This window comes from Nuphar pumila, chromosome 1 (genome assembly GCF_984573655.1).
Source record: "Nuphar pumila chromosome 1, dmNupPumi1.hap1.1, whole genome shotgun sequence".
NCBI lineage: Eukaryota > Viridiplantae > Streptophyta > Magnoliopsida > Nymphaeales > Nymphaeaceae > Nuphar > Nuphar pumila.
This window is the reverse complement of record NC_143249.1, coordinates 20,044,046-20,069,350: the sequence shown is the minus strand read 5'-3', so window position 1 is coordinate 20,069,350 and position 25,305 is coordinate 20,044,046. Positions and strand designations below refer to the sequence as shown.

The 25,305-nt window shown below is 35.9% G+C and overlaps 1 protein-coding gene across 2 annotated transcripts in view; it reads left to right on the top strand.

Moving 5' to 3' along the window:
- The first annotated feature begins 23,801 nt into the window (after positions 1–23,801).
- The window catches only part of LOC149848258 (uncharacterized), a 57,623-nt gene continuing 56,119 nt past the window's right edge, over positions 23,802–25,305 (top strand). For both annotated transcript variants that reach the window (XM_089986869.1, XM_089986921.1), the window contains exon 1: positions 23,802–23,928. In XM_089986869.1, coding sequence (XP_089842995.1) covers positions 23,838–23,928 — 91 coding nt within the window. In that variant the 5' untranslated portion in view covers positions 23,802–23,837. The remainder of the gene's footprint in view (positions 23,929–25,305) is intronic.

The following is a 25,305-nucleotide window of genomic DNA, read 5'->3' as shown; positions in this document are numbered from 1 at the left end:
TCGGATCCGGATCAGACATTATTGGTTCGAAATAATCAGATGTGGGGAGCCCATTCGGATTAGGATTGAATAGTGTGCTTCGGATACGGATGGAAAAAAAAACTTTATCGGAACAGATCCGATTAAAGGTTTGTCAGTCTTTTGCATGTAAACGGTTTGGATCTTGGATTTACAATCCTAAAACTGGATCTCACCGGCTAATTGGCTGGGAACTTTTCAAATGGATATAGGTGCTGATCCCCGTCTATTGACACCTGCTCAGGGACGCTCGTGGGTCAAGGATCCGATCCGGTTCATGGTGATGTCCAACCCATATTTTTTTGTAAGATCTCTCTTTTCTCGGTTTAGGGTTTTTTTGAAAGGCAAGCTGGGATTAGGCAGACCCCTATTGCCAATTTGGCTAAATTACGAGCAATTATGTCGAAAAAGAATTAAAAATTATGTCAAAAATTTTTGGCTAAATTGCGAGCTATGTAGTTTGAGTTACACCTTGTTTTTGGTACAATTATTCTATCAAAACTATAAAAAAAAAATTATCACTTCATTAGGAATCTCCTGGCCTTGGTCCATTCCTTCCAAAAATTTAAAATTCTTGCCATTAAGTCTGCTCTACCAGTCTCTAGAATGACTTTTGAACCAGGTTCAATTAGTTCAAGTATATCTGCCCATCCACTCCCTTCCCTGTCACCCAATTTGCTGTTCTTTGAGAAACAGCCAGCTACTCAAGATAGAATTTGGTTGAAGCATGTATTTCCAAATCCCAATCATGGCCACAACTATCATGAAAATATCTCCTTTATATCAACTTCTACAAAATGCATTTCATCATGATGTCAAGGCTGAGTAGCTAACAAAATGTTGAATGCTGCAAAAAAAATTTATTTCGCATATATATATATATAGGTTTAGTATTTTAGCCATGGATCCATGACATCATGTCGTGCACAGGTTGTTTTGGATCAACCGAACCCCATAGATGGATTCGGCATTGTCCGAATGCTAAGGATAGGCTCTTGGATCCAACTCATTTTGTGAATTGGAAAAATGCCACACAATGTACGCCACTGATTTTTCAAGAATTACAAAACCTTGCTTTCATGTGGTAATCAAACAATCGAATAGCTGATTCCAACTAAGCAAAAAATACAGATCATATTTGTAAGTTTTTTTCTTTTTATAAAGGCAAGCTGGGGTTAGGCTTACCCCTACAAGCTAAACAACTATACCATTGAGTTTTGAACCTGCAAAGTCCCAACACAAGGTGACTTGCACTAGCTGCTCCTACCAGACAACGGGAGCCCCGTTGGTATCATATTTGTAAGGTTAGTTTCATGATAAACAATCAAAACAATGGAAACAAAGATTGAAGCATGTGTACCTCATGGCGATAGTAGCAAATATTAACATTATATAAAATATTTTATTTCTATTGTATATCATGTAGTTTTTTGCACCGACAAATGAATTGTGTGTTGGGGTATTCTCAAAATCAAAACTGGAATGCAAATTTAAGACATACCAGTAGACGTCATAGTCGATGTGATGTGCGGGTGCTCGGCGTTCTCCTCAGCCTATCGATGCCCACGATGAGCTCAGGCCTTCAAGTCGATGGTGAGCAAGACCTTGAACTAAAATAGAAGTTACGAGGACATGGGCAAGCCTCCTATTTATAATGGAGGACAAGGGGGTGGTTACATAATGTGAACCCCTTCACATTCACATGACCGCTACCCCACTAATTCTCATTAACTGCCCACTAACCCTCTCATTAGTGTCAATTCGGGTCATACTATGGGTTGGACCCAAACATTGTGCTCATGAATCTAAAATAGTTGGTTTTGAAAGGAATTTTGACATATAAGGATAAAGAGAAAATTATGAAACTGAAAGGCAATAGTATCATCAAAATTATTTTGTTAATACTTATTCAAGATTCAAAAAGAGCACCTAGAGATTATAAGACCACTAAACCCATGAAGACTTTTTTATTTCCTTATCAAGTGAACTCCCCCCCACCCCCCACTCCTACAATTAAGGCCGATTGCTTTGACCCATGTCTCACTTTGATCTTCTTTATATCTAGGAGGCAAAGTAACAAACAACTAGAACATGCATCTAAATGGCTTCGTCTCTTACCTTCCCTTCTTGCTTGTGTGCTTGATGTAGTTATCCTCACTTCATTTGGATACCTAACATTTTATGTAGGTATAATAATCGATATATTTTCTTGATAATTATAATATCACTAAAAATACATGTCAGAGTTATTTTAAGAAAACACATAATTCTAAAAATATGTCACGAAGGTCGCATAAAATTATGTGTAAACCTCGTGTTACTCTCAAACTTCAGAACATTGCACATATCTGACAAAGTTTGAGCATATGTCATGTGCAAAACAATATAGTATAAAAAATGAAACATCGCACCCTAAGGCTCTTTTCGCATAATTTTTTAGGGTTCTTTGTGGTATCCAACCAGTGTTCCTCAGCCTGCTTCTTGGTAATGACTTTGTTGGTAGTATTTATAACGCCCCAAAATGTTCATATACTTAAAATTTTCACAGTTTTTTTAAACGTAGAGGAAGTTATTTTTAAAATACAAAATTTACTTTGATCTTCAAACATGTCATAGGTTGAAAACCAAAGCACAATAATCATTTCAAAAATATTTTATTTCATTGAATAAATATTAGAGTTTATATAAACCAAAAATACAAAGACTCATAGAGAGTTCAAATCAACCTTATCTATACCAAAATTTTAATTGAGTCATCGTGTATTGTAGCATCCGCTTGTTCATCTATGTGAACCTGAAATTTTTTAATAAAAATAAGTGAGACAACTTATGTCAAAGTACATACTAGTAAACCTCTTTCGGGTATGTATAAAATTATAAAATATATCATGCCTCTCATATGTGATATTACACAATATACATACATAAAACACATCTTCTTTATGTATTTATGTTCAATCACAATTAAGACATGCATTTATCAATACATATTCTTATTTTATTTCACATAGCAATCTCTTTAACTAAACTAAATCTAAATATTTGCAACTAATTGAATGATCATAAGGGATTGCTTGCATCTCACAATCCCTTATGAGTTATGTATAACTAAGATAATTTAGTCTAAACAATCAGTAAAAATTGTTTACATAATCAAATTAAGTATTTAAATAAATAAATAATAATATATTTACATGCCTATCCTATATACATGAATCATATTATTATCTTTCAATTTAATTTTCTTTTGTATTAAATGTCATGCTAGCAAACATTTCACAAATGAAGTGACAATCCTGATTTAATAATTGAGGCACCACTAACTCGATCAAAACTACACTCATTCAAACTTTCAGGAGACGTTTATTCAAAAATTCATTTTTATATTTACCCTTGTGTCGTGGTGTATGTTGTTTGCTGATGATATTGTTTTGATTGATGAGTCTAGAGTTGAGGTTAATGCTAAGTTTGAATTATGGAGACAAACATTGGAAGCAAGAGATTTTAAGTTGAGTAAGAGTAAGACAAAATACATGGAATGTCGATTTAGTAAGCAACAAAGTAGTGATGGGAGTGTAGTGAAGCTTGGTGAGCAAGAAATACCGGTGGATGATTATTTCAAATATTTGAGATCTATCATTCAAAAGTATGGAGAAATTGATGGAGATGTAAAACATAGGATAAAGATTGGGTAGATGAAATGGAAGAGTGCAACTGGAGTGTTGTGCGATCGTAGAATGCCATTGCGGTTGAAGGGAAAGTTTTATAGGATGATTATTAGGCCCGCTTTACTATATGGTACAGAATGTTGGGTTGCCAAGAGACATCATATTCAAAAAATGAGTGTAGTTGAGATGTGTATGCTGAGATGGATGTGTGGAAATACAATAAAAGATAAGATTCAGAATGAGGAGATACGTAAGAAGGTAGGCATTGCACCCATTGAAAATAAGATGAGAGAGAATTGTTTACGGTGGTTTGGACATATTCGATGAAGACCTAATGATGCTCCAGTTAGAAGGATGGAGAAATGGGAAAATATATTAGTTAAAAGAGGTCGGGGTAGGCCTAGGAAGACATGGATGGAGGTGATAGGGAAGGATATGAATGCTTTGAACCTCACCGAGGACATGGCATTGGATAGAAATGATTGGAGGAGAAGGATTCATGTGGAAGACCCATAATGATTTTCTTTTTTGGTTCATATCGCCGACCCCAATTGTTTTGGGATGAAGGCGTAGTTGTTGTTGTTGTTACCCTTGTGCATGCACCAAGTGTCCACAATTCCTTCATCAAGGAATCACTTTTCTGATAAATAATAATATCATTGTTAACACACATGTACATGGTTAGACTATCCAGCTCTGTCAATCGAGTTCATCTCCCTAATCAATCATGGTTGAGGTACAAGGATTCATTGTCCTTTAGGTTTCTTGAATCTACGATTTTCATCCTTGTAGGGATATTTGTCCATACTACCTGGTATTAGGAATTCCCCCTCACATAGACCACTGAAAAATTTATGGGATTGGTGTAGACGTTAGTTCACATTTGACCTACTCACTCATCCATGGTTTTCAATGTGACAAACTCCAAATCATTAGTGCAACTTTTCTTATCATTCTAAAAATATTTTCTCAATGCATGTCATTTTCATAATAAATGCAACATGCCAAAAATTTATAATAAGTTATACTTTTTGGGTCAATACCTATACATTTTTTCATGATATGTAATATGCATTGATATGAATTTTAAAAAATAATCATGTTTATAATACGAATAGCATGAATTTACAATTGAAGTATACATTTATGAATCATAATGTGCATTTCAAAAAAAATGCAACATTTGTATCAATACAATTCAACGCATCATAATATGTTTTTTATCATGAATGAATCTCTGAAGAATTTCAGAGTTATAGATTAGCAACCATGGCTCAACTACAACCGTGCATATGTTAATCTTTGCATACATATTATATACAAGTCTCATAAAGTTATTTAATTAACTTAGAATTCAGAACCCGTAATCCTTAAAAACAAGAGTGTAAGATATTTTCAATTATATTAGGGAAAATAATGCCAAAACCTCAGGGCCTACAATTTTATCTCACATCCTTTATAGTATTTAAGGATGGCAGTGGACTGGGGGGAAACGGGGCCCCACCCCGCCTCACTCCATTTGGATCGGGGATGGAAGACATAAAATGGGGATGGAGGTTAAAATCAAAACCTGCACGGGAATGGAGGCAGGGATAGACTTACACGTTCTCCAACCCCACCCCTGATTCATGTTAGTAAAATATTTAAAATACCCTTCAATGGTTCAACCTCCTTTAGGGATGGCAGTGGACCAGAGGAAAACGGGGCTCTGCCCCACCTCACCCCATTTAAACCGGAGATGGAGGACATGGAGCAAGGATGGATGTTAAAATCAAAACTATTGTGGGGATGGAGGGCAACATTTTAAGATGGGGCAGAGGTGGAGACCTTGTCCCTCATATCTGCCCCAGTCCACTACCATCCCTAAGAGTATATTAGATTAAATTATAAAAATTAAATAAGAATTCATATGAATCATTTTGAGATTTCTTTTTTTTTTTATTTTGAAATTTTCTGAAATATCAATATCTTCCTTATTTCAGACTTATGGGTCCAAAAGTTATTTTAAAAATTTGAAAAAATATATGCTCTGTTTTGTAGTAATAATATTGATGATTTTACTAAAATTTAAATAGTAACTGACCTATATTAAATTAAAAAATCTATAAATTGTTTTAGAAATTCTGATAGAACCTTCCCTATTCTAGTATAAAAAATAAAATTAAAATTAAAAATTTTAATAGAAACTATCTTATTTTACTATGAAAAATTTAATAATTATTTTAAAATTTTGACTGAACCTACTCTATTTTAGTATGAAAAATTCAAAAGTTATTCTAAAATTTTTGAGAGAACCTCCCCTATATACAAGCATAATTGGACTAAAATTTTAGCATAATTAATGTATTTTGATCTATAAAAGAAATCCTAAGGGTATAAGAGAGAGCTAGGAGTTTCTATAAGTTCATATGAAGCCCCAAATGAGTTTTACAAGTACATACCTTATTTTATAAATTTGAGCAATGCTTCTGTAGTAACTTTTCAAAACCTCTAATTATGAGCGAAAGTTTGGCAATGCTTTCACAATAGAGTTTCAAATCTGTATTAAAAAAGGCAAGGCTTCCACTCTCGAACCATAAATGGGGTACCTTACCTTGGCATACATGGGTTTCAGAGGTTTTTAACAGAATAGACTAGAAAAATAATAGGGTTTGGGTATAAAAATAGGAGAGAGAAGGTTGGATTGGGCTAGAGAGAGGAGAGAGAAGGTCAAAGGGGGTGAAAAAAAATTTAAGAGAGACACCCCAAGGGAGGTATTTATAACCTTACAGGGTGTCGCCCCCCTAGGTGTTGATTATGCATAAATTACATGTATTTTTATACAATGTATGCATGAATTTCATTGATTTTAATGTTAGAATACCCATGGTTGAGGAATTTTGGTGTTTTTATGTGCAAGGAGTTTTTTGTACGAATTTCATCTAAATCATATGTGATTCAGGCATTTTAGAGTTATTGCAAAGTTGTTAGAGCGAAGATCCAGATTCAAGATCCAAATCTTACATGCTTCAATCTTAAATCCAACTCGACAAAGGTTAAAAAGTCTAAAATAGCCTTCCATAGTGGGTGCCACCTTGGAATTGTTATGAAATAATGGTATTTTTAGTGCAGTATTAGAAATAAGTATTAGTTTTGAGTGATTTTTAAAATAAAAATGTTAGAAATGTTTTTAGAAATTTAGATTTTTTTTTAGGTTATCATTATAAATAAGTTAATAAACCTAAGGAGAGGGGTTCTTCTTCTTATGAGTTGTCCCCCCCTTTCCTCTTTTTTCTCCTCTTCTTTCCCAACGTGGGGAACTCTATCTTCCTCTCTCTTCTTCTTTATTCTTTTATTATTTCTTCTTCCCTTCTTCCTCTCCATGTGAGTTTCATGTGCAGCAGCCATCTAGCATCACCCTTCACGTTGTAGGTAACCTCTTGGATGTAGCACCATCATAGGGGAGATCTGCTTCTTTCTCAAGCCAATCCAAAATTGAGAACCGCCGCTGGTATGTTTCTTCTTCTACCTCTTCTTTAGATTTTTAGAGTGTCTTGCATGTAGATTAGATTTTGTTTTTATTTTTCTTGCATATTTAGATTTACTATATGAGATTTTTGTGTATTATGATTATTTAGAATCATTTTTTTTATGTTTTAGAATTTTTATTTTTGCCAGAAAACTCTTTTCTTCATCGATCAGATTTTTTGTGTTAGGCTTGAATTTTTTTGTCTGATAAACAGACTGTTTTGGCCAATCTAAAAAAAAATTAGAGCTAAAATTTTAGTATGTATTAGTTGCATATGTCTAGACTATTCTCTCGAAAATTTAGCTCAATCCGACCAAGGGTTGGGATTTTACGACCATTTTACCGAATTCAATTTTTTGGCTTTGCAAAAATCTGACCTCCGATTTTGATTTTTTTGGTGTGATAAATAGACTATTTCGGACGATCCAGAAGAAGTTTAAAGTTGAAATGTTAGTATATGTTAGTTCTACATGTCTAGAGTATTCTCTTCAAATTTTAGCTAAATCTAACTAGGGGTTGGGATTTTACGACCATTATACTGAAGTGAGTTTTTTGGCCTTGCAGAAATCCGACTTTTAGTTTTAATTGCAGTGATTTTTGAAAATTATTTTTATTTTTATTTTATTTTTTTAATTAAGCATCTTGGAGTGTACTTGGTGAACTTTTGGTGTCTTAATTGAGTTGCTTTGTATGTATCAGGTGCTAGTTTTCGTCAGAAAATCAAAACCTAAAGTTAAGTTTTGAGTGCTTAAGTTAAGTCTAGTTGAGTCTTTATCGGGTTACTAACATAGTATAGAAATATTTTTGTCTTTTGGGTTTTCATTTTGTGTGATTGCAGGTAGTGATCTCGATGAGCACCAAGGTGAATAAGGTAGTTGAAACTAAAGTTCCTTGCACACATGTTAAAGGAACATTAGGCCATTTTTATCATTTTCGAGTTGTAATCCATTTAAATTTTATTTTTGCTCATGCTTTTTGTAATAGGCTTTGTGCGCATTTGCTTTCGTATTTTTTTCTATTTTTAAGGCAATAAAGAGTGTGATTTGTTTGGAATACTTATTCTTATCCCGTTTGATCCATACTTCATTACTTTTGTGTGAGCCAGTTATTTGCATTTAGTGTACGATTTACACTTGATTTTTATTAAAAATATCTTTTAAAATATTTTGATAAAAAAAGTAGATACCAAATTTTTGGCATCGTTGTCGGAGAATGGTGATTAAGATCTAAGTATTTACTTTATTTCCTAGTATTTGTTCATGTTTATCTAAGATTGGTAGTTTGTTTTGTTTATTATATAGGATTGTTTAGTTTACTTCCATGTTTTATATGTTAGGGGTGTTTAGTTTACTTTGGTTAAATTAACTAAGATTGTTAGATCTATGCTTGGTTGTGAACTTTAGAGCTATCTTATTTTTATTGTCCGGCCCACCTAAATAGGGTACCTAAACTATAGGTGACCAAGCATTTAGTTTGATTATTGTTAAGATAACTCCATTGTTGCAAGTGTGTGGTTGCATGTTTATTTGCTTTCGTAGTATTTACTTATGTAGTTTGACTTGATTGTGCTTGTATGTTAGGTTAGGTAGAAAGCCTTTAGGATGCATGCTACACCAAGTTCAACTCAATGGTGTATGCAAGGGCGATGCTCTCTAGACCGTGAGCTTGTTGATCCAGTCGATAACCTCAAATCAATCCTTAGGAGATCCTGTAGAGCCGGACCCATGGCAAAACTCTTTGCCCAAATTCGTCCCTTGAGGAAGTACTTTGTTCCTAACGAGTATACTCTCACCTCCTGTATTGCAAGACCTGATGTAGGAGCGAACCAATATGAAATCAAGGTCAGTGTCATTCAAATGCTCTCATCCTATTATGGCCTTAGCAATGAAGATCCCTACCATCATCTCGATGGATTCTTAGAGATATATTTCACTGTTAAGATGAACAAATTTGGAGATAACGCACTTACGCTAACCCTATACCCCTTTTTCCCTCAAAGACAAAGCTAAGTACTAGCTGAAGTCTCTGGACATGGTTCACATTACCACTTGGGATCAAATGCAAAAGGATTTTTTGAATAAATATTTTTTGGTTGGTAAAATGAACCAATTCTGGAAGGCTAACATTAGTTTCAACCAACTGGAGGGAGAATAATTCTAAGAGACCTAGGAGAGGTTAAAGTATCTTCTCAGGAAGTGCCCCCTCCACCAGGTGCCTAAATGACAACTCGTTCAATACTTTTATGATTGGCCGATGGAGAAGAACCATCAAATGGTTAATACAACCTATGAGAGTACGTTTATACTCAAGAGTGAGTATGAGGCATGGACGTTGTTTGAAATTCTGAGTGAAAACTCCATGCACCATGCTTTTGCTTCACGAGTAGAAAGGCTGACACCAACGCATGGGGGTTCCAAAAAAGGGGGGATGTATGAAGTAGGAGGCTTCCTTGAGTTACAAAACAAGGTTGATATTCTGACCCAAAAATTTGATTAGTTATTGTCAAGTTCCTCCACAGTGCAACAGGTATATGTGTTGTGTGCTAGCCCAGCATATCATATGGCTAAATGTTTATCCGTGTTGCAGTATCCTGAGTTTATTCAGGAACAGATTCGGGTGGCATAGGGTTTTGCCAGACCCGCGAACAATCCATTCTCAAACACCTATAACCGAGGTTGGGAAAACCACCCAAACTTCTCGTAGAGAAATCCACAAAACCAAGCCCCTATTCCTGCCCAGACTCAGGCTCGACCATGTAGCTACCAACAAGGCTACCAGAGACCCACTCTTCTTCCCAATTAGCCTTTGTTTATCCAGGCCCCTCATCTAGAGACTTTAACAAGTCAATCTTTTGAGGAGAAGCTCTTTTAAGCCTTTTCAGACATAAAGACTATTTTGAACTCCCATATACAGTCGCTAGTGAAGCTTGAAACTCAAATGAGACAGTTAGTCGAGGCATTAAGTAGGCGCAGCGGAGGAGCTTTACCCAGTCAGCCTGTAGTCAACCCTAGAAGTAAGGAACCCATGCACTCTGGCCTGCATATGACAGAGACTCACCAAGAGCAGTCCAAATTTGTTATGACCCTCCAGAGTGGGCGGAAGTATCCTATCTAGGAGACGACTGTGAAACTTAAGAGACAGACTTAGGACCAGTCGAACTCGATAAAAAAGACCAAGAAAAGTGGCAAGGCTCCTCAACCTGAGGCATCCATTTCGTATATCCCTAGATCCCCCTTTCCTAAAGTCTTAGAGAAGCCTAAGTCTCTTGGCAAGCAGGGAATCAAGATGCAAGAATGCTTGAGTTATTCAAGCAAGTACATATTAATCTGCCCTTGCTAGATGCCATCCAACAGGTTTCCGCCTATGCCAAGTTTCTGAAGAAGTTTTGCGCTCAGAAGACGAAGTCTAGGTCTAATGTTCTTAATAGAGTTTATCTCATAGAGCATGTGAGTTCACTGCTTCAGTACCAGACTCCACTTAAGCTCAAGGACCCAGAGGCCCCCATTATCTCATGTATCATAGGGAACATCACTATCGAGCATGTCTTGCTCGATCTTGGGACAAGTGTTAACATATTGTCGGGTTTCTTTTATGACACAATTGGGATTGAGAGACCCTACAGCTTGTTGATTGATCAATAAAGGTCCCGTAAGAGATTCTTGAAGATGTTTTGGTCAAGGTGGAAAACTTCTACTTTTTTGTTGACTTCGTTATTATAGACATGGAGGGCATGGATCACGTTAGGTAGATGCCCATTATTTTGAGACGACCTTTCTTGGCTATACCTAATGCTTGCATCAATTGCCGCACTAGGGCCATGGATGTGTCCTTTGGCAACAAAAAGATGAGACTGGACATCTTTAATGCTACCATGGGGCCTGCTGGTGAGGATGCTTGCTTCCAGGTAAACATAGTTCATGACCTGATTGAAGCAGAACTTTTTTTGGACGATGAGTGATTCACCTCATGATGAGGATGATGAATTGCACAGAGAAGATAATATAGATACCATGGAAGGGTTATTGGTCTCACCAGGCAAGCTTAATTGGACCTTAAAGTTTGAGCCTCTCTCGGACCTGGTAGAGAAACCTGCCAAACCCTCAGTAGAGTGTTCGCCTGAGCTTGAGTTGAAGCCTTTACTGACTTCACTCAAGTATGCTTTCTTAGGTGACAAGTAGACACTACTCGTGATTATTGTTGCAGATCTGACGATCACTCAAGAGCACCAATTGTTTCAGGTCCTGTAAGAGCATAAAGCGATGATAGGCTAGTTCATGACTGACTTGAAGCGTATAGTCCCTTTATTCTACATGCACAAGATCATAATAGAAGAGGGTGCAAAACCCTCCAGAGAAATACATAGGAAGCTAAACCCTAACATGAAGGAGGTTGTAAAGAAGGAAGTGGTCAAGTGGTTGAATACAAGGATTATAGATCTCATCTTTGACAGTCATTGGGTGAGTCAGACTCAAGTTGTTCCTAAAAAGTTAGGACTCACCATGACCATTAATGAAAAATGGGAAAGTGTCCCAATGAGAACCACTATGGGGTGGCGAGTTTGCATCGAGTACAGGAAGTTGAACGCTGCAATAAGGAAGGACCACTTCATGTTACCGTTTATTGACCAGATTCTTGAGTGACTCACAGGACAAAGCTATTTCTGTTTCCTGGATGGATATTCAGTATACAATCAAGTGACCATACATCCTGAGGACTAGAAGAAGACCACTTTCACCTGTCCTTATGGAACCTTCGCATTTAGACGTATGTCATTTGGGATTTATAATGCCTCAACTACTTTTCAAAGGTACATGATGGCCATCTTCTTGAATATGGGGGATGACGTTCTAGAGATTTTTATAGATGACTCCTCTGTATATGGCTATTCTTTTGAGAATTGTCTCTAAAAGTTGACTCATATGCTTAAATGATGCATGGAGACAAATTTGTTGCTGATTTGGGAAAATAGCTATTTCATGGTAAAGCAGGGTATTGTGTTGGGACACATTGTGTCCAAACAGGGTATTGAGGTAGACAAGGCAACAGTGAATTCAATTGATAAACTTTTTTTGCCTACCTCAATGAGGCAAGTGCGATCCTTTCTTGGGCATGCTGGCTTTATAAATGATTCATAAAGGATTTCAGTAAGATTTTTAGACTGTTGTGTGCATTGCTAGCCAAAGAGCAGCCCTTTCACTTTACTAAGTATTGCATGAAGGCAATCTTAACTCTTAAGGATGCCTTGATTTTTGCCCTTATTCTCTGATCTTCAGACTGGACATTGCCCTTTGAGATTATGTGTGATGCTTTCGATTACGCAATGAAAGTCATTCTTGGGCAATGGGTTGATCAGAAGCCCTATGTCATTTACTATGTTAGTAAGTCCCTCTCTAATGCACAGTTGAACTACACTACCAAAGAGAAGGAACTCTTGGCCATAGTATTTGCATTAGAGAAGTTCTGGTCATATCTACTAGGTTCAAAAGTCGTTGTCTGCTCAGATCATGCTGCTTTGTGATACCTGATAAGTAAGAAAGACACAAAACTGTGACTCATTCGATGAATTCTACTATTACAGGAGATTGATCTTGATATTCGAGATAAGAGCGAAAGTGAGAATATAGTAGCAGACTATCTATCCAGACTTATTGTAGATTTATCTACTAATCAGAGATAGATTGATTATTCATTTCTGGATGAGCAGATCTTGTATGTCAAGTGTCTTCCATGGTTTGTTGATATTACAAATTATCTGGTGACCAAAAAGCTCCCTGCTCATTAGAGCAAATATGAGAGAGATCATTTTATGGCGCAGGTGAAAGACTGTTTCTGGGAGGATCTAGAGTTATTCAAGCTTAAAGCAAACCAGGTTATTCGAAGGTGTGTCTCAGAGGAGGAGGTTGAGTCCATTCTAAGCTTTTGTCATTTCCTGGTATATGGAGGTCACTTTTCTAGTAGAAAGAGTGTCGCCAAAGTGTTGCAATATGGATTTTGGTGGCCCACATTGCATAAGAACTCACATGAGTTTTGTCATAGATGCTTGTGATGTCAACGATTAGGTAACATGTCTATAAGAGACATGATGTCCTTAATCCTTATTTTGATTGTTGAGATTTTTTATGTTTGAGGGATAGACTTCATGGGCCATTTTCCACCATTGTTTGGTTATATGTATATCTTTGTTGCAGTGGACTATATCTCCAAGTGGGTGTAGACTGTAGTTACTCAGACTAATGATCATAAAATGATATTTAATATTATTAAGCATAATATCTTTAGTAGGTTTAGAGTTCTAAGTGCCTTGACCAGTGACAGGAATAAGCACTTTAAGAATCTACAAATTGCTTCTCTTCTATGAAAGTACTTGGTACATCATAAAATAGCCTCGCTATCACCCACAAACCAGTGGCTAAGTTGAGGTTTCCAACAAAAAAATTAAAAGGATCTTGGAGAAGATGGTTTAACCTAACCACAAAGATTTGTCCCAGCGATTGGAGAATGCCTTGTGGGCCTATCAAACTGCTTACAAGACCCCCATTGGCATGTCTCTCTGTCGTTTGATCTTTGGGAAATCATGCCATCTCCCTTTTGAGTTGGAGCACAAGGCCTATTGGGCAATCAAGACCTTCAATTTTGATTTGGCCGAGACTGGCAAATAACACAAGCTACAGCTGAGTGAGCTCGAGGAGCTGCAAAACGAGGCATATGAGAATGCCAAAATCTACAAAACTCAAACTAAGGCCTTCCATGACAAGCATATTCTTATGAAGGAATTGAAGCCTTGGTAGAAAGTTTAGCTTTTTAATTCGTGACTTCAGCTATTTCCAAGGAAGCTAAGGTCCAGGTGGTATGGCCTGTTTGAGATTCTTGAGGTATTTTCCCATGGTGCAATCACTTTAAGGGATCCCAAAATGGGTGGAGATTTAAAAGTGAATAGTCAAAGATTAAATCCCTATATCTCAGGCCTCATAGATGCACATGAAATTGAGTCCATTTATCTGATTGACTGTAAGGGCTAGCAGTCTCTTTGTCTAACTGTCAACAATAAATGCAACGCTTCATGAGAGGCAACTCATGGTAGATAGGAATTTTTTTCTTTTTATTATTTGTTTATGTCATGTATATACTAACTACTCATCTTGAGTTTTGAGTGTTTATGAGAGCAGATGGATTTAACAGGGTTGGCATGGTTAAATGAGCAATATGGACTCTTAAGAGCATTAGGCAGACCCAATTGTATCTTGATAAATAAATTGGTTGTATCTATTCCTTTCCCTCCATAGTGTGCATTGTCATGTGTATGTCAGCCTCATTTTTCTATGGCATACTACTGAGGACAATGGATTTCATGCATGGAGGAGGGTGTGATACACTTGAAGCTTGCTTGTCGTTGTATATATTGCTAAAATCCATAGTTAGGTTCTAAGATGCACATTTGAACTTGTTTCATTTTTATGCTAAGGGTTAAAAGCAGGTTAGACATTTTGAATGCCCCACCCATGATATTTTTTAGACAAATTAGATTGTAATTGAATATCTAAATATATTTATGAAACTGTATGCTCTGGAGTGTTAAAGTCAAGAAGGTTATGACCCTTTAAAACAAAGTGTGAAATACACCAAAATAAAAATATAGAGCATTGTAGACCATAAAATTGCATGCATAATGAGCCATGTGATTGAAGTAGCTGGATTCAGGCACTCTACAAAGTGTTTGCATTCTCGCAAAAAAAGAAACAAAGTAGAACTAAGCCTCAAGCTTAGTCAGTGGTCGTGGCCTACTTGGTTTGAGTAATTAAGTCTGAGAAGTGCTTTGCACTTGGTGCCCTAAGGTTGTCTGATATGGGAGCCACTAGCCCAAAGCTTGCTACATAGACAATGTAGAAAGCCTAAGGAACACTGACATTGCACAAAGCATGGGGTAAGCATATATGATAAAAGAAAATGATTGAAATGTCTATATAAGAGGCATATCTGAAACTACTTAAGCATTTGATTGTATTATGATTTCTATGAGTATATGATAGATGTTGATTTTAATTACATGTATCTAATGGTTTGTTTTGTGGTGGCTAGTCATTATTTTCAATAAGCTCCAATGACGCATAAGATGAATGTTGGTGTAATGTGTACTCTATAGACCTATGTTTTAAATTAAGTATACATAGGACATGAAAGTTTGTGGGTAATATAACTGTAAACCCTCACGAGACCTTACTCATCCACTAGGGTAACCTAGAAGTTTAAAGGGCTTGTTGCATATGCTAAATGCAATCGCGATTCTTATGAAAGTGAGATAGGCTAGTTGTTTTGATTACTTTATTTGTGTTTTTTGGTAGTTTAGAGTAGTTTGCTTGAGGACTAATAAACATTAACCATGAGAGAATTTGATTATGCATAAATTATATTATTTTTATATAATGTATGCATTACTTTCATTGATTTTAATATTTAAATACCCATGGTTGAAAAAATTTAGTGTTTTTGTATGCAAGGAGTTTTTGGTGCAAATTTTGTCAAAATCAAGTGCAATTCGGGCATTCTAGAATTATTACAAAGCAATTGGAGTGAAGATGTAGAGTCAAGGTCCAAATCTTATAGGCTCTAATCTCAAATTCAGCTAGGCAAAGGTTAAAAACTTCAAAATAGCCCTTCATAGGGGGTGCTACCTTGGAATTGTTATGAAATAATGGTATTTGTAATATAGTTTTAGAAATAAGTATTACTTTTGAGTGTTTTTAAAAATAAGAATGTTAGAAGTATTCTTAGAAATTTAGAAATTATTTTTTTAGGTTATCATTGTAAATATGTTAGAAAACCTAAGGAGAGGGGTTCTTCTCCTTAAGAGCTCCTCCCCCCCCTTCCCTCTTTTCCACCTTTTCTTTCCCAATGTGGGGAACTCTCTCTCCCTCTTAACCGTTCTTTCTTCTTCCTTCTTCCCTTCTTTCTCTCCACATGAGTTTCATATGTAGCAGGCATTTGGCATCATACCTCACCTTGTGAGCAACCTCTGGGATGCAACACCACCATAGGGGAGATCCACTCTTTTTTCAACCCAATCCAAAATCGGGAATCGTCGCTGGTAAATTCCTTCTTCTACCTCTTCTTTAGATTTTTAGGGTGTCTTGCATGTAGATCAGATTTTGTTTTTATTTTTCTTGCATATTTGGATCTACTACCATAGATTTTTGTGTATTAGGATTGTTTAGGACCGTTTAAAATCATTGTTTTATGTTTTAGAATTTTTATTTTTGCCAAAAAACTCTTTTCTTCACTAGCCAAATTTTTTATGTCTGGCCTAAATTTTTTGGTTTGATAAACAGTCTGTTTCGACCAATCCAGAAGAAATTTAAGACTGAAATATTAGTATGTGTTAGATGTACATGTCTAGAGTATTCTCTTCAAATTTCAGCTCAATTCGACTAGGTCTTGGGATTTTATGGTCATTTTATCGAATATGGTTTTTTGGCTTTGCAGAAATCTCACCTACGATTCTAATTTTTTTGGTCTAATAAATAGACTATTTCGGCTGATCAAGAAGGAGTTTAAGGCTGAAATATTAGCTTGTGTTGACTGTATGTGTCTAGAGTATTTCCTCCAAATTTTAGCTCAATCCAACTAGAGTTGGGATTTTACAACTATTATACTGAAGCCACTTTTTTGGCCCTACAGAAATTCGACTTTCTCTTTTAGTTTCAACAATTTTTAAAATTTAATTTTATTTATATTTTTTTAATTAAGTATCTTAGAGTGTATTTGGTGAGTTTTTGATATCTTAATTGAGTTTTTTTTTTATGTATTAGGTGTTGGTTTTCGTCAGAAAATCAAAACTTAAAGTTAAGTTTTGAGTGCTTAAGTTAAGTCTAGTTGAGTCTTTGTCATGTCACTAATATAGTATATAAATTGTTTTGTCTTTTGGGTTTCAATTTTATGTGATTATAGGTAGTGACCTTGACAAGCACCAAGGTAGACAAGGTGGTTAAAGTGGACACACTAAAGTTCCTTTTACACAGGTTGAAGGCAGCTACCTCGTGATTATATTTGGAGTTTTTATAGTTAGGGCATTAGGCCATTTCTATCATTTTTTGGTTATAATTCATTTAAATTTTATTTTCGCTAATGCTTTTGAAATAGGCTTTGTGCACGTTTGCTTTCATTTTTTTTTTAGTTTTGAGGCAATAAAGGGTGTGATTTGTTTGGAATACTTGTTCTTATTTTGTTTCCTCTGGTTCGACCCAGACTTCACCACTTTTGTGTGACCCAGTTATTTAGATTTGGTGTGTGGTTTATACTTGATTTTTATTGAAAATATCTTTTAAAATAATTTGAAAAAAAGTAGACACTATGTATTACCTCCAGAAAAAAAGGTTTAAGAGTAGTTGATATCCATTGGTTAAAATATGATATTTTTAATATTTTAATATTTCTTTGTACATTTTTAAAAAGTAGACTTGATATTTTTCAGCATTTCATTGTAAGCACTTAAATTTTTTATTATTTTGAGCGTGGTCAATTTTATTATTTACAAGTGTGCTCTTAAAACATAAATACAGATAAATATCCAAAAATGCTAAAACTATATATTTAGATAATACCCATATCCGTTAAATGGCCCATTTTATTTTTGGAAATGAGTTTGGATTAATATCCAGATCTGAATATTACTTGGATCGAGCTTTTGGATTTTGGATTATGTCTAGTTTGACTTCAAGATCCATAGGTTTCATATAATGGTTTTATTTAACATTTAAAAATTATAATTATTACATTATTTTTGGCAATGAATCTGGTCAGACTTCATCTTTAAGTATTCTGGAATCATCGACAATGATTTTTTTTGTTTAACACATATTTAACGGCTGAACCAGTTGAAACACATTTTTTTTATTTGTTTCAACGATTCGTATGTGATGGTTATTTTTGCAATCGTTATTTTTAAAACCTTATTTTATTGTTGAAAGCATTTTGGAAAATCACCAATCAAGTAATAAAACCGATTTCCCACGTAAGTGGCAAATACGGATCGAATCCAAAGGGAACGGAATACATTCAAATTAAATTTAAATCTTCAATTTATTACTATCACAAATGTTTACAACTAAGTTAACAATATAATTCTAATTAAATTATAAACTATAAATGGAAATGAACTGAAATAGATTGATAAGTCTTCTCCAGATTGCTAGGGGCAATGTTGTCTTTTCACCGCATGTGCATCTGCACTCGCATTTTAAATACACCTGTTGATCTGTTTCTAACTTATCAACCTAAAATAACGAAAATAAAGAATCAGTACGTAATCAATAATTATTTCTAATTCACAACTAAAATTAACTCTAAATTAATTACTGATCTAATACTATAATTAACTAAAAAATAAAAGTAACTGCAAAATCAGGTAGACTAACTAATTAGATTAATTCTAACTAGTCTAACTACTGTTGATTCACCAACTACATTCTAGAAAATACTAAAAACTATGGACAAACAAGTAATTAGCTAAATGACTGCTTTATCCCTGAACAGTGCAAAATCGAATTCAAATAGGTTTTCGCGAACATGAAGTTTGAAGGGGAAGACGAAGTTCTATTCTAAATATTTTTCATTTGTTCTCTTTCTGACAGATTTAAGAGTCTGCCGGACTTTATGGAATTGAAAAACTCATCCGAAAACTTCAGATACAAGCGTTTCAAGTACGATAAAAATTTTAGAACCGTTTGACCCGAAATCTAAAACCGCGAAAAAACTAATTTTGTAAAACTTTAAAAAGGCAAACCAAATCAACTCAAAATGAGTTGATTTTTTGGTTTGTACATAGTTAATACTCTAATGAATAGCATAGAACAGTAAGTTCGAGAAAACTCAGACAAATTGCAAGTTAGTGTAAAAATCAATTTTCAAATTCAATGCACTATTCACATAACTACATAACTAATCCCATGCCGACACCATTGCTTAAAAAAAACATATATAATTACAGTCATGCACATCCTAATACTAACTACTAATAGAAAATACAACTAATTACACTAAGAAAATGACATCTAAATTATCTACCTACACTATCTGCGAGAAATACAACTAATGCTAAATTAAAATACTAATATGCATGCAATTGTTAATCTAAATGAGACTATCATACAAATATGAATGAGATTAAGGTAACTTACTGACATTACTAACCTAATACAATGATCCTAATATAAACTAAATTACTTAATTAGAAAAAGAAAAGGAAATTTAGGCAATTGAGTACTTATACTAGGTTATGCCATTAACTACAAGAGGGTATTCAAACTAAGTGGCGGGTTTGGAATCCGGGGGACTTCTTTCAACCTTTCTTAAAAGAAACTTGACTTTCCAAGAAATAAAAAATTGCTATCTTCTAGGGCCCACACGGTTTGCCTTAACTTACCACTTTTGAACTTCTCTCTTAGGCAATTGAAAGCACTGATTGAGAAGGCAATTGGAGTGACCTTTCTTAATTAGGATTCCAAGGAATCCTCTTAACTGGGCATCTGTAAAGAAGACCCAAGGATTGCTAAAGGAGGATCCATGAATTTTAATGCCTGCTGAATTACCAAAATCGACATCTATTATGCAAGTACCATCATACCTTCTATTTAAAATACAACTTCTTGCAATTCTACTAACTTAGGTTAATTATCTATAGGATATCTTAGTCACTAACTAATTAAATACCTAGACTCAAGTGGGCTAAAATAAAAATCGGGAAATGCTAGTGGTTGCCTTAATTAAAAGAAGCCTAATTAAGTTAATTATGAACTACCCTAAATGCGATGAATATAGACCCTAAAATGAACATTCCTAATCTAATGAAACTTACCCAATAGCGCATAGACCTTGTTGGGTCTCTATTACTAACACACACAAATTCAGACATTGCAATGACTAAAACTCAAAAACCGACTAGATTGCATCTAGTTGATTTGTGCAATTTTGGCATGAACGAAAATCTGCAACTCAAAATGAAACTGACAGCAATTTAAATCCATTCAACAGCCTACTAATCAACAATTTAACTAAACTACAATTCTAAAATGAAATCACATCAACAGGCTAGCATCCAACTAGCCGGTTTGGGCGCAAATGGGGAAATCGGTTCCAAAAATGCTGAAAATGCAATTCAATAAAAAAAAAACATAAACCTAGACTCGATCTAGGTGTTGTTCGACACACCAACAGATTAATACTAAGGCTGCAACAGACTTAAAAGCGCAGACATAAAGAAAAACTGAAAAACACATGCATATGGGGTTTTACACTAGAAGAAAGGAGTGTGAGGCTTACCGTGGTCTGTTTCGGTAGTCCGAGGAGTGGGAGGATATGAAGAGGTGGAATTTGCCAAGGAGATGCACTTAAGACCTTCGTTGATGTTGTTACTGCATTCACTTTGTTGCAGCTTGCTGGAAGGCGCAAGGTGGAGATGTTTCGAAGGTGGGATGTGAAGACAATGGTGAAGAGAGCCGGATGGGGGTAGGGCTGTCTAATCCTTCTTGGGGCAGACAACACCTCAAGAAGAAATGGCACATTCCACAGCTGCTCTACCTGCAAAAGACAACATGGAGCATCAACTACAGTAGGGTGAGAAGAAAAAAAGACATGGAAGAAGAGAAATGGAGGAAAAAGGGATGGAGGCTAAGGGAAATGCTTAGCAAAATCAAGCAAAACTCAAAGGGGAAGAAGACGGGGTGTATGGGTGGCTGAGGAAGAAGGTGCTGGTGCATGAATCAGGCTCAGGGTGCAGCTTCCAAGGCAAAAACCTGTTTAGGGTTTTTTAAATTAGTTTTTATAGGCAAAGCCCCATTTTTCGCAGTTTCCAAAAGAAGGATTAAAATAAAACATATTGTTGGGTGCCCTTTTTAGAGGGGGTATTTAGTAATTCTTTTCAAAAATCAATTTGGGCTGATGTGGGTTGTATTGGGTACGTTTTGCTCAGATCCAAGGCCCAAAATGGGCGTTTGGATCTGAAATGACCCATTTCGCCCCGAGGTCTGACCCACTTTGCTAAAAATGTGATCTCTCTCTCGTTTTAAGTCCGATTCGAACGAAATTTGAACCGTAGCTCAATGACATCTATATGCATCTAAGTGTAGGTTCTAAACCTATAAATGATACGTTTATGCCATAAAAATATATTATGATCATGTGTAATTTACACATCATTAGTATGCTTTTATTCTATCTTCCACCTTTATTTTTTATATGTTGTAGATTTTGTATACTATACATGGTATGTTGGGTAGAATGTTTGTATGTTTATATGTTTTAGGTTATTTTAAGAAACATGTCATATTTGTCATATAGTGTGATCATTTTTTGTTTATTGTGAATGAAGGAGAAAGGCAACTATAGTGCCTGGGGGACCCAAAAACTCCACTAAAAGGTAAACCCGTTATTTTCTTTTCTAACTAACCAATGTCAACTATCAACTATGTGGGCCCCAATATAGGGTTTTCCTTTGCTTTGGCATGGGTTTCTCATCATAAAAAAAGCTCACCAAACAAGCTATGATATCTATCATCTCCAAGTTTTGTCAGCTCCTTTTCTTGGGCTTGGTCTTTCACTACATACTCGGGTGCAAAAAGAGCAAAAAGGATGCTCTCTACTTCAACTTTAGAAAAGAAAGGCAATAATGAGAAGATAGACTATCACATAAAGTTATGCAATCCCATTGTCTTGAACCCACTTGAAACTTCCACTCCAAAAGGAAGGGAGGAATCAAGTACACCCAAACATATGAATTGGCAAATCATTAACCAAAGATGTTACATTAACTGCAATTTTTGTTCAGAAAATGATTGTATTGTACTGGTAATTTGACATGTTTTCCTAAAATCCTATATTTTTTAATATTCTCTCAATGTCCAAAACCATAAATATCTAGATTAAAAAAAACCTTTTTACCCTTCATACATGCGAACTTCCTCCTATATATGCAAACCTTTTCCTAAACATGTGACTATTTTTTACAGAACAATATTTATTTTTATATGTATATATCTCCAATCAAATGTCAAAAACTTATGTTTTTATAGTCGTTGGAAAATCAAGACATAGACCTATAACTTTCATGTTTTGAGTTAGTACAAAAAATCTATCTAGGGTTCCCATTTTTTAGTTTGAAAACTGGAATAGACACATGCTCTGCACCATCTAAGGTTGCACATTTTTTGTTTATTCTATACACTTTTTTTACTACTTGCATAAAAAATTCAAAAAAGAAAAAAAGAAATAGATTAGGATGTTAGCTTTCCACTGCCACCAAGATCATCTTGATCTGATGAGTCGTTAGGAAAAAATGTCATCTGAAAGATAGACTATTTTTTTCTAAACATGCAAACAACAAACATAGTCGAGAAGACTCACATAAAATATAGGCGGACTTGAGAAATTTCTTATTAAATATGTGCGAACTATCTCAAATTTGTATAAAATATATACAAACTTCCTTAAGTCTGTGGACTTGAAGAAGTCCGCAAAAAAAATATGCAGACTTCCTAAAGTCTGAATAAAACATGTGAGGACTTGAGGAAGTCCGCATAAAATATATGCGAACTTTTGCTTTTCGTTCAAGTTTAACATGAAGTTCGCATACAATTTTATGCGACAAGGGACATGATCTTGCGGGTAAAGGTAATGAAGTTATCCGTGAAGCTAGCAAATGGAGTCCTGAACTGGCTACTGCTTGTGAGGTATGGAAGGCGATCAAATTCGAATTCGAAGCAATTGATGTCTTGTAATTCAGTGATTCTAATTCTCGCTCATCCCACCAATGGAAATTAAACTCGGCCCAAATAAAATGATTGAGCCAAACCAAATAAAGAAGATGCTCATATTATTTGCATATATCAATATGTAGATATGTATGCCATGCAACATGCAAGCAAGTAGGATCTCAAATCTTCTTTTCTTTCGTCTATGGTAAAGTTAAAAAAAAATGTGCACACCTCATTTTAAGTGGGCTATGCGGCACCCGAGGTACTGAGTGATATATCGCGCTGAACTTCATCAGTTCCGTGCATGCAAAGGGTAAAAAAAACATTCATACTCTGACTATTTATGATTTTGGACATGAGGAGAATATCACAAATTATGGGTTTTTAAGAAAATATGTCATTTTACCATACAATATGATCATTTTTCATTAGGAAGCTCAAAGGTGTGAGAAATTTCAAGGGAACACCACCATGTTGGACAAAACATGGGTACGGGAACTAACCCAATATTAAACACCTTCTCTCTTTCATCCATCCCATCCCATCCCATAATATCGATATTATCACAAATGGCCACATGGAGATCCAATCTGGATCCAAGCTCCAAACTTTATACACAACAGATCCAGAACCATTTAGTCCCGTACAGACCGTTCCAAAAGGAGACTCTCACTTTACCTGGACCAGCCATAGTCCGGAGCCCTGACCAAGCATGGATCCAGATCCACTTAACCCACACCAGGCCAGCGACAACTTTGGCGGTGGGCCCTATAGGATCAAACTATTTTCGCGGGCCCCACCACCTGAAAAGGAGGGTGGGGGTTGAAGGAAATATATAAAATCAAAGAACCCACGGCCACCAATCCAGTTGGTGGCCGTGGGGGTGTTAGAGGGAAAGGGCCGATGGAGTCCCCTCCTTCCAATGATTGCTGTGCCATCTGCCACGACGATTTCACCATCGCATGCCAGGCCAATTGCTCCCACTGGTTCTGCGGTAATCAATCACATCCTTCTTCTTTCCTTCCCCTTCACCGGATCTTTTGTTTCTCTGATCGATTAATGCGTAGTTCTTCATCTTCCCTTATTTTTGAAATCGCCACGGAGAATTAGGGCTTGAGTTGCACAAAATGGGGGGTTTCTTTTTTGGTTGCGTTCTGTGGCTCTCTTTTCGTCAATTGTCGTGTGATGTATTGGTTTTAGAATTACGCGTTCGTCGTGATAAGATTGAATTGAGGGAAATTTAGTTCGGTTTCGATCGAAGCGGTACACGTACGCTCTGAATGCACGAATCGTTTGATATGCCATGGTTCTTGCTTCGTTTTTGTTGCTGCTCATGTTAGTTTCTCGCATCGTGCTTTCTGTTTGCGCGGTTGAGCGCCCTCCGGTTCGTCTCGATCCGGGGGGATCTACCATGTGTGTTGTGATGGAAAGTAAGGAGGGTCTGGAGTATCAGGTGCACGGCGTATTGATAGCCTCATTCACCCAAACATTGTGAAAATCATTAGTTGGTTGCTGGCTCTCTAAGATGCCCTGATGCTCTAGGTTGGACCTTGTGAGATGGTTACGTTTGACGTATGGAAATGGTGGATTTTCCCAGCTTGGTGGCATATATGGGGGTTAAGGAGTAGAAGAATCTTTAACGGAGAAACAGAAGATATGCTGATCATTCACACCAAAGTCCAATCACAGCTATCAGTTTTCGCTAAGGAACAATGGAGATTCTATGATATCAACGGGATCAGGTCTTGCATATTCGGTCCACCTCACACAATTTGATTATCCCTTGAAATTTCCTGTTCACTGTTTTGAATAATTGTTCTTTCTTGTATTTATGTCTTTGGTAATCTTGTAGATGTATCTGGGGGTCCTAGATAGGCCAGTGATAGGTATTTACTGGAGTTCTAATTTTGATATATGGCTAGAGTTTATGAAGTTTATCGAGGAATATGAAATAACATGAAAATGTCATCATTATATAGAGTCCAACCATTCAAAAGTTGTAAGGACCAACTTTTTGGTAAAGGCTTGCTCTGTTAGAGCATGTTTTAGAAATTAATCCTGAAGAAAACATTGTGGCGGTGAGGTCATCCAAAGAGGCAAGGATTTTTGTTTGGTCAAGACGCTAAGAAAACCACTCTCATGGGACTATCTAAAATGTCTGGCCAGTAATAGTATACATTTTGGGGGTGATTTGTGGTTCATTCATTTTTGTGGCATCTTATACTTGCATATCCTACATGAGTTTTCATGTGAAATTGAAATTTCAAGGTTCTCATGAACACGAAGTTTCAGGGGTCTTCATGAGCTCAAATGCAATATAGGGGGAAAGGTGGTTCACAAATTAGTGATGGTTTATCATGTGCATTCGCAT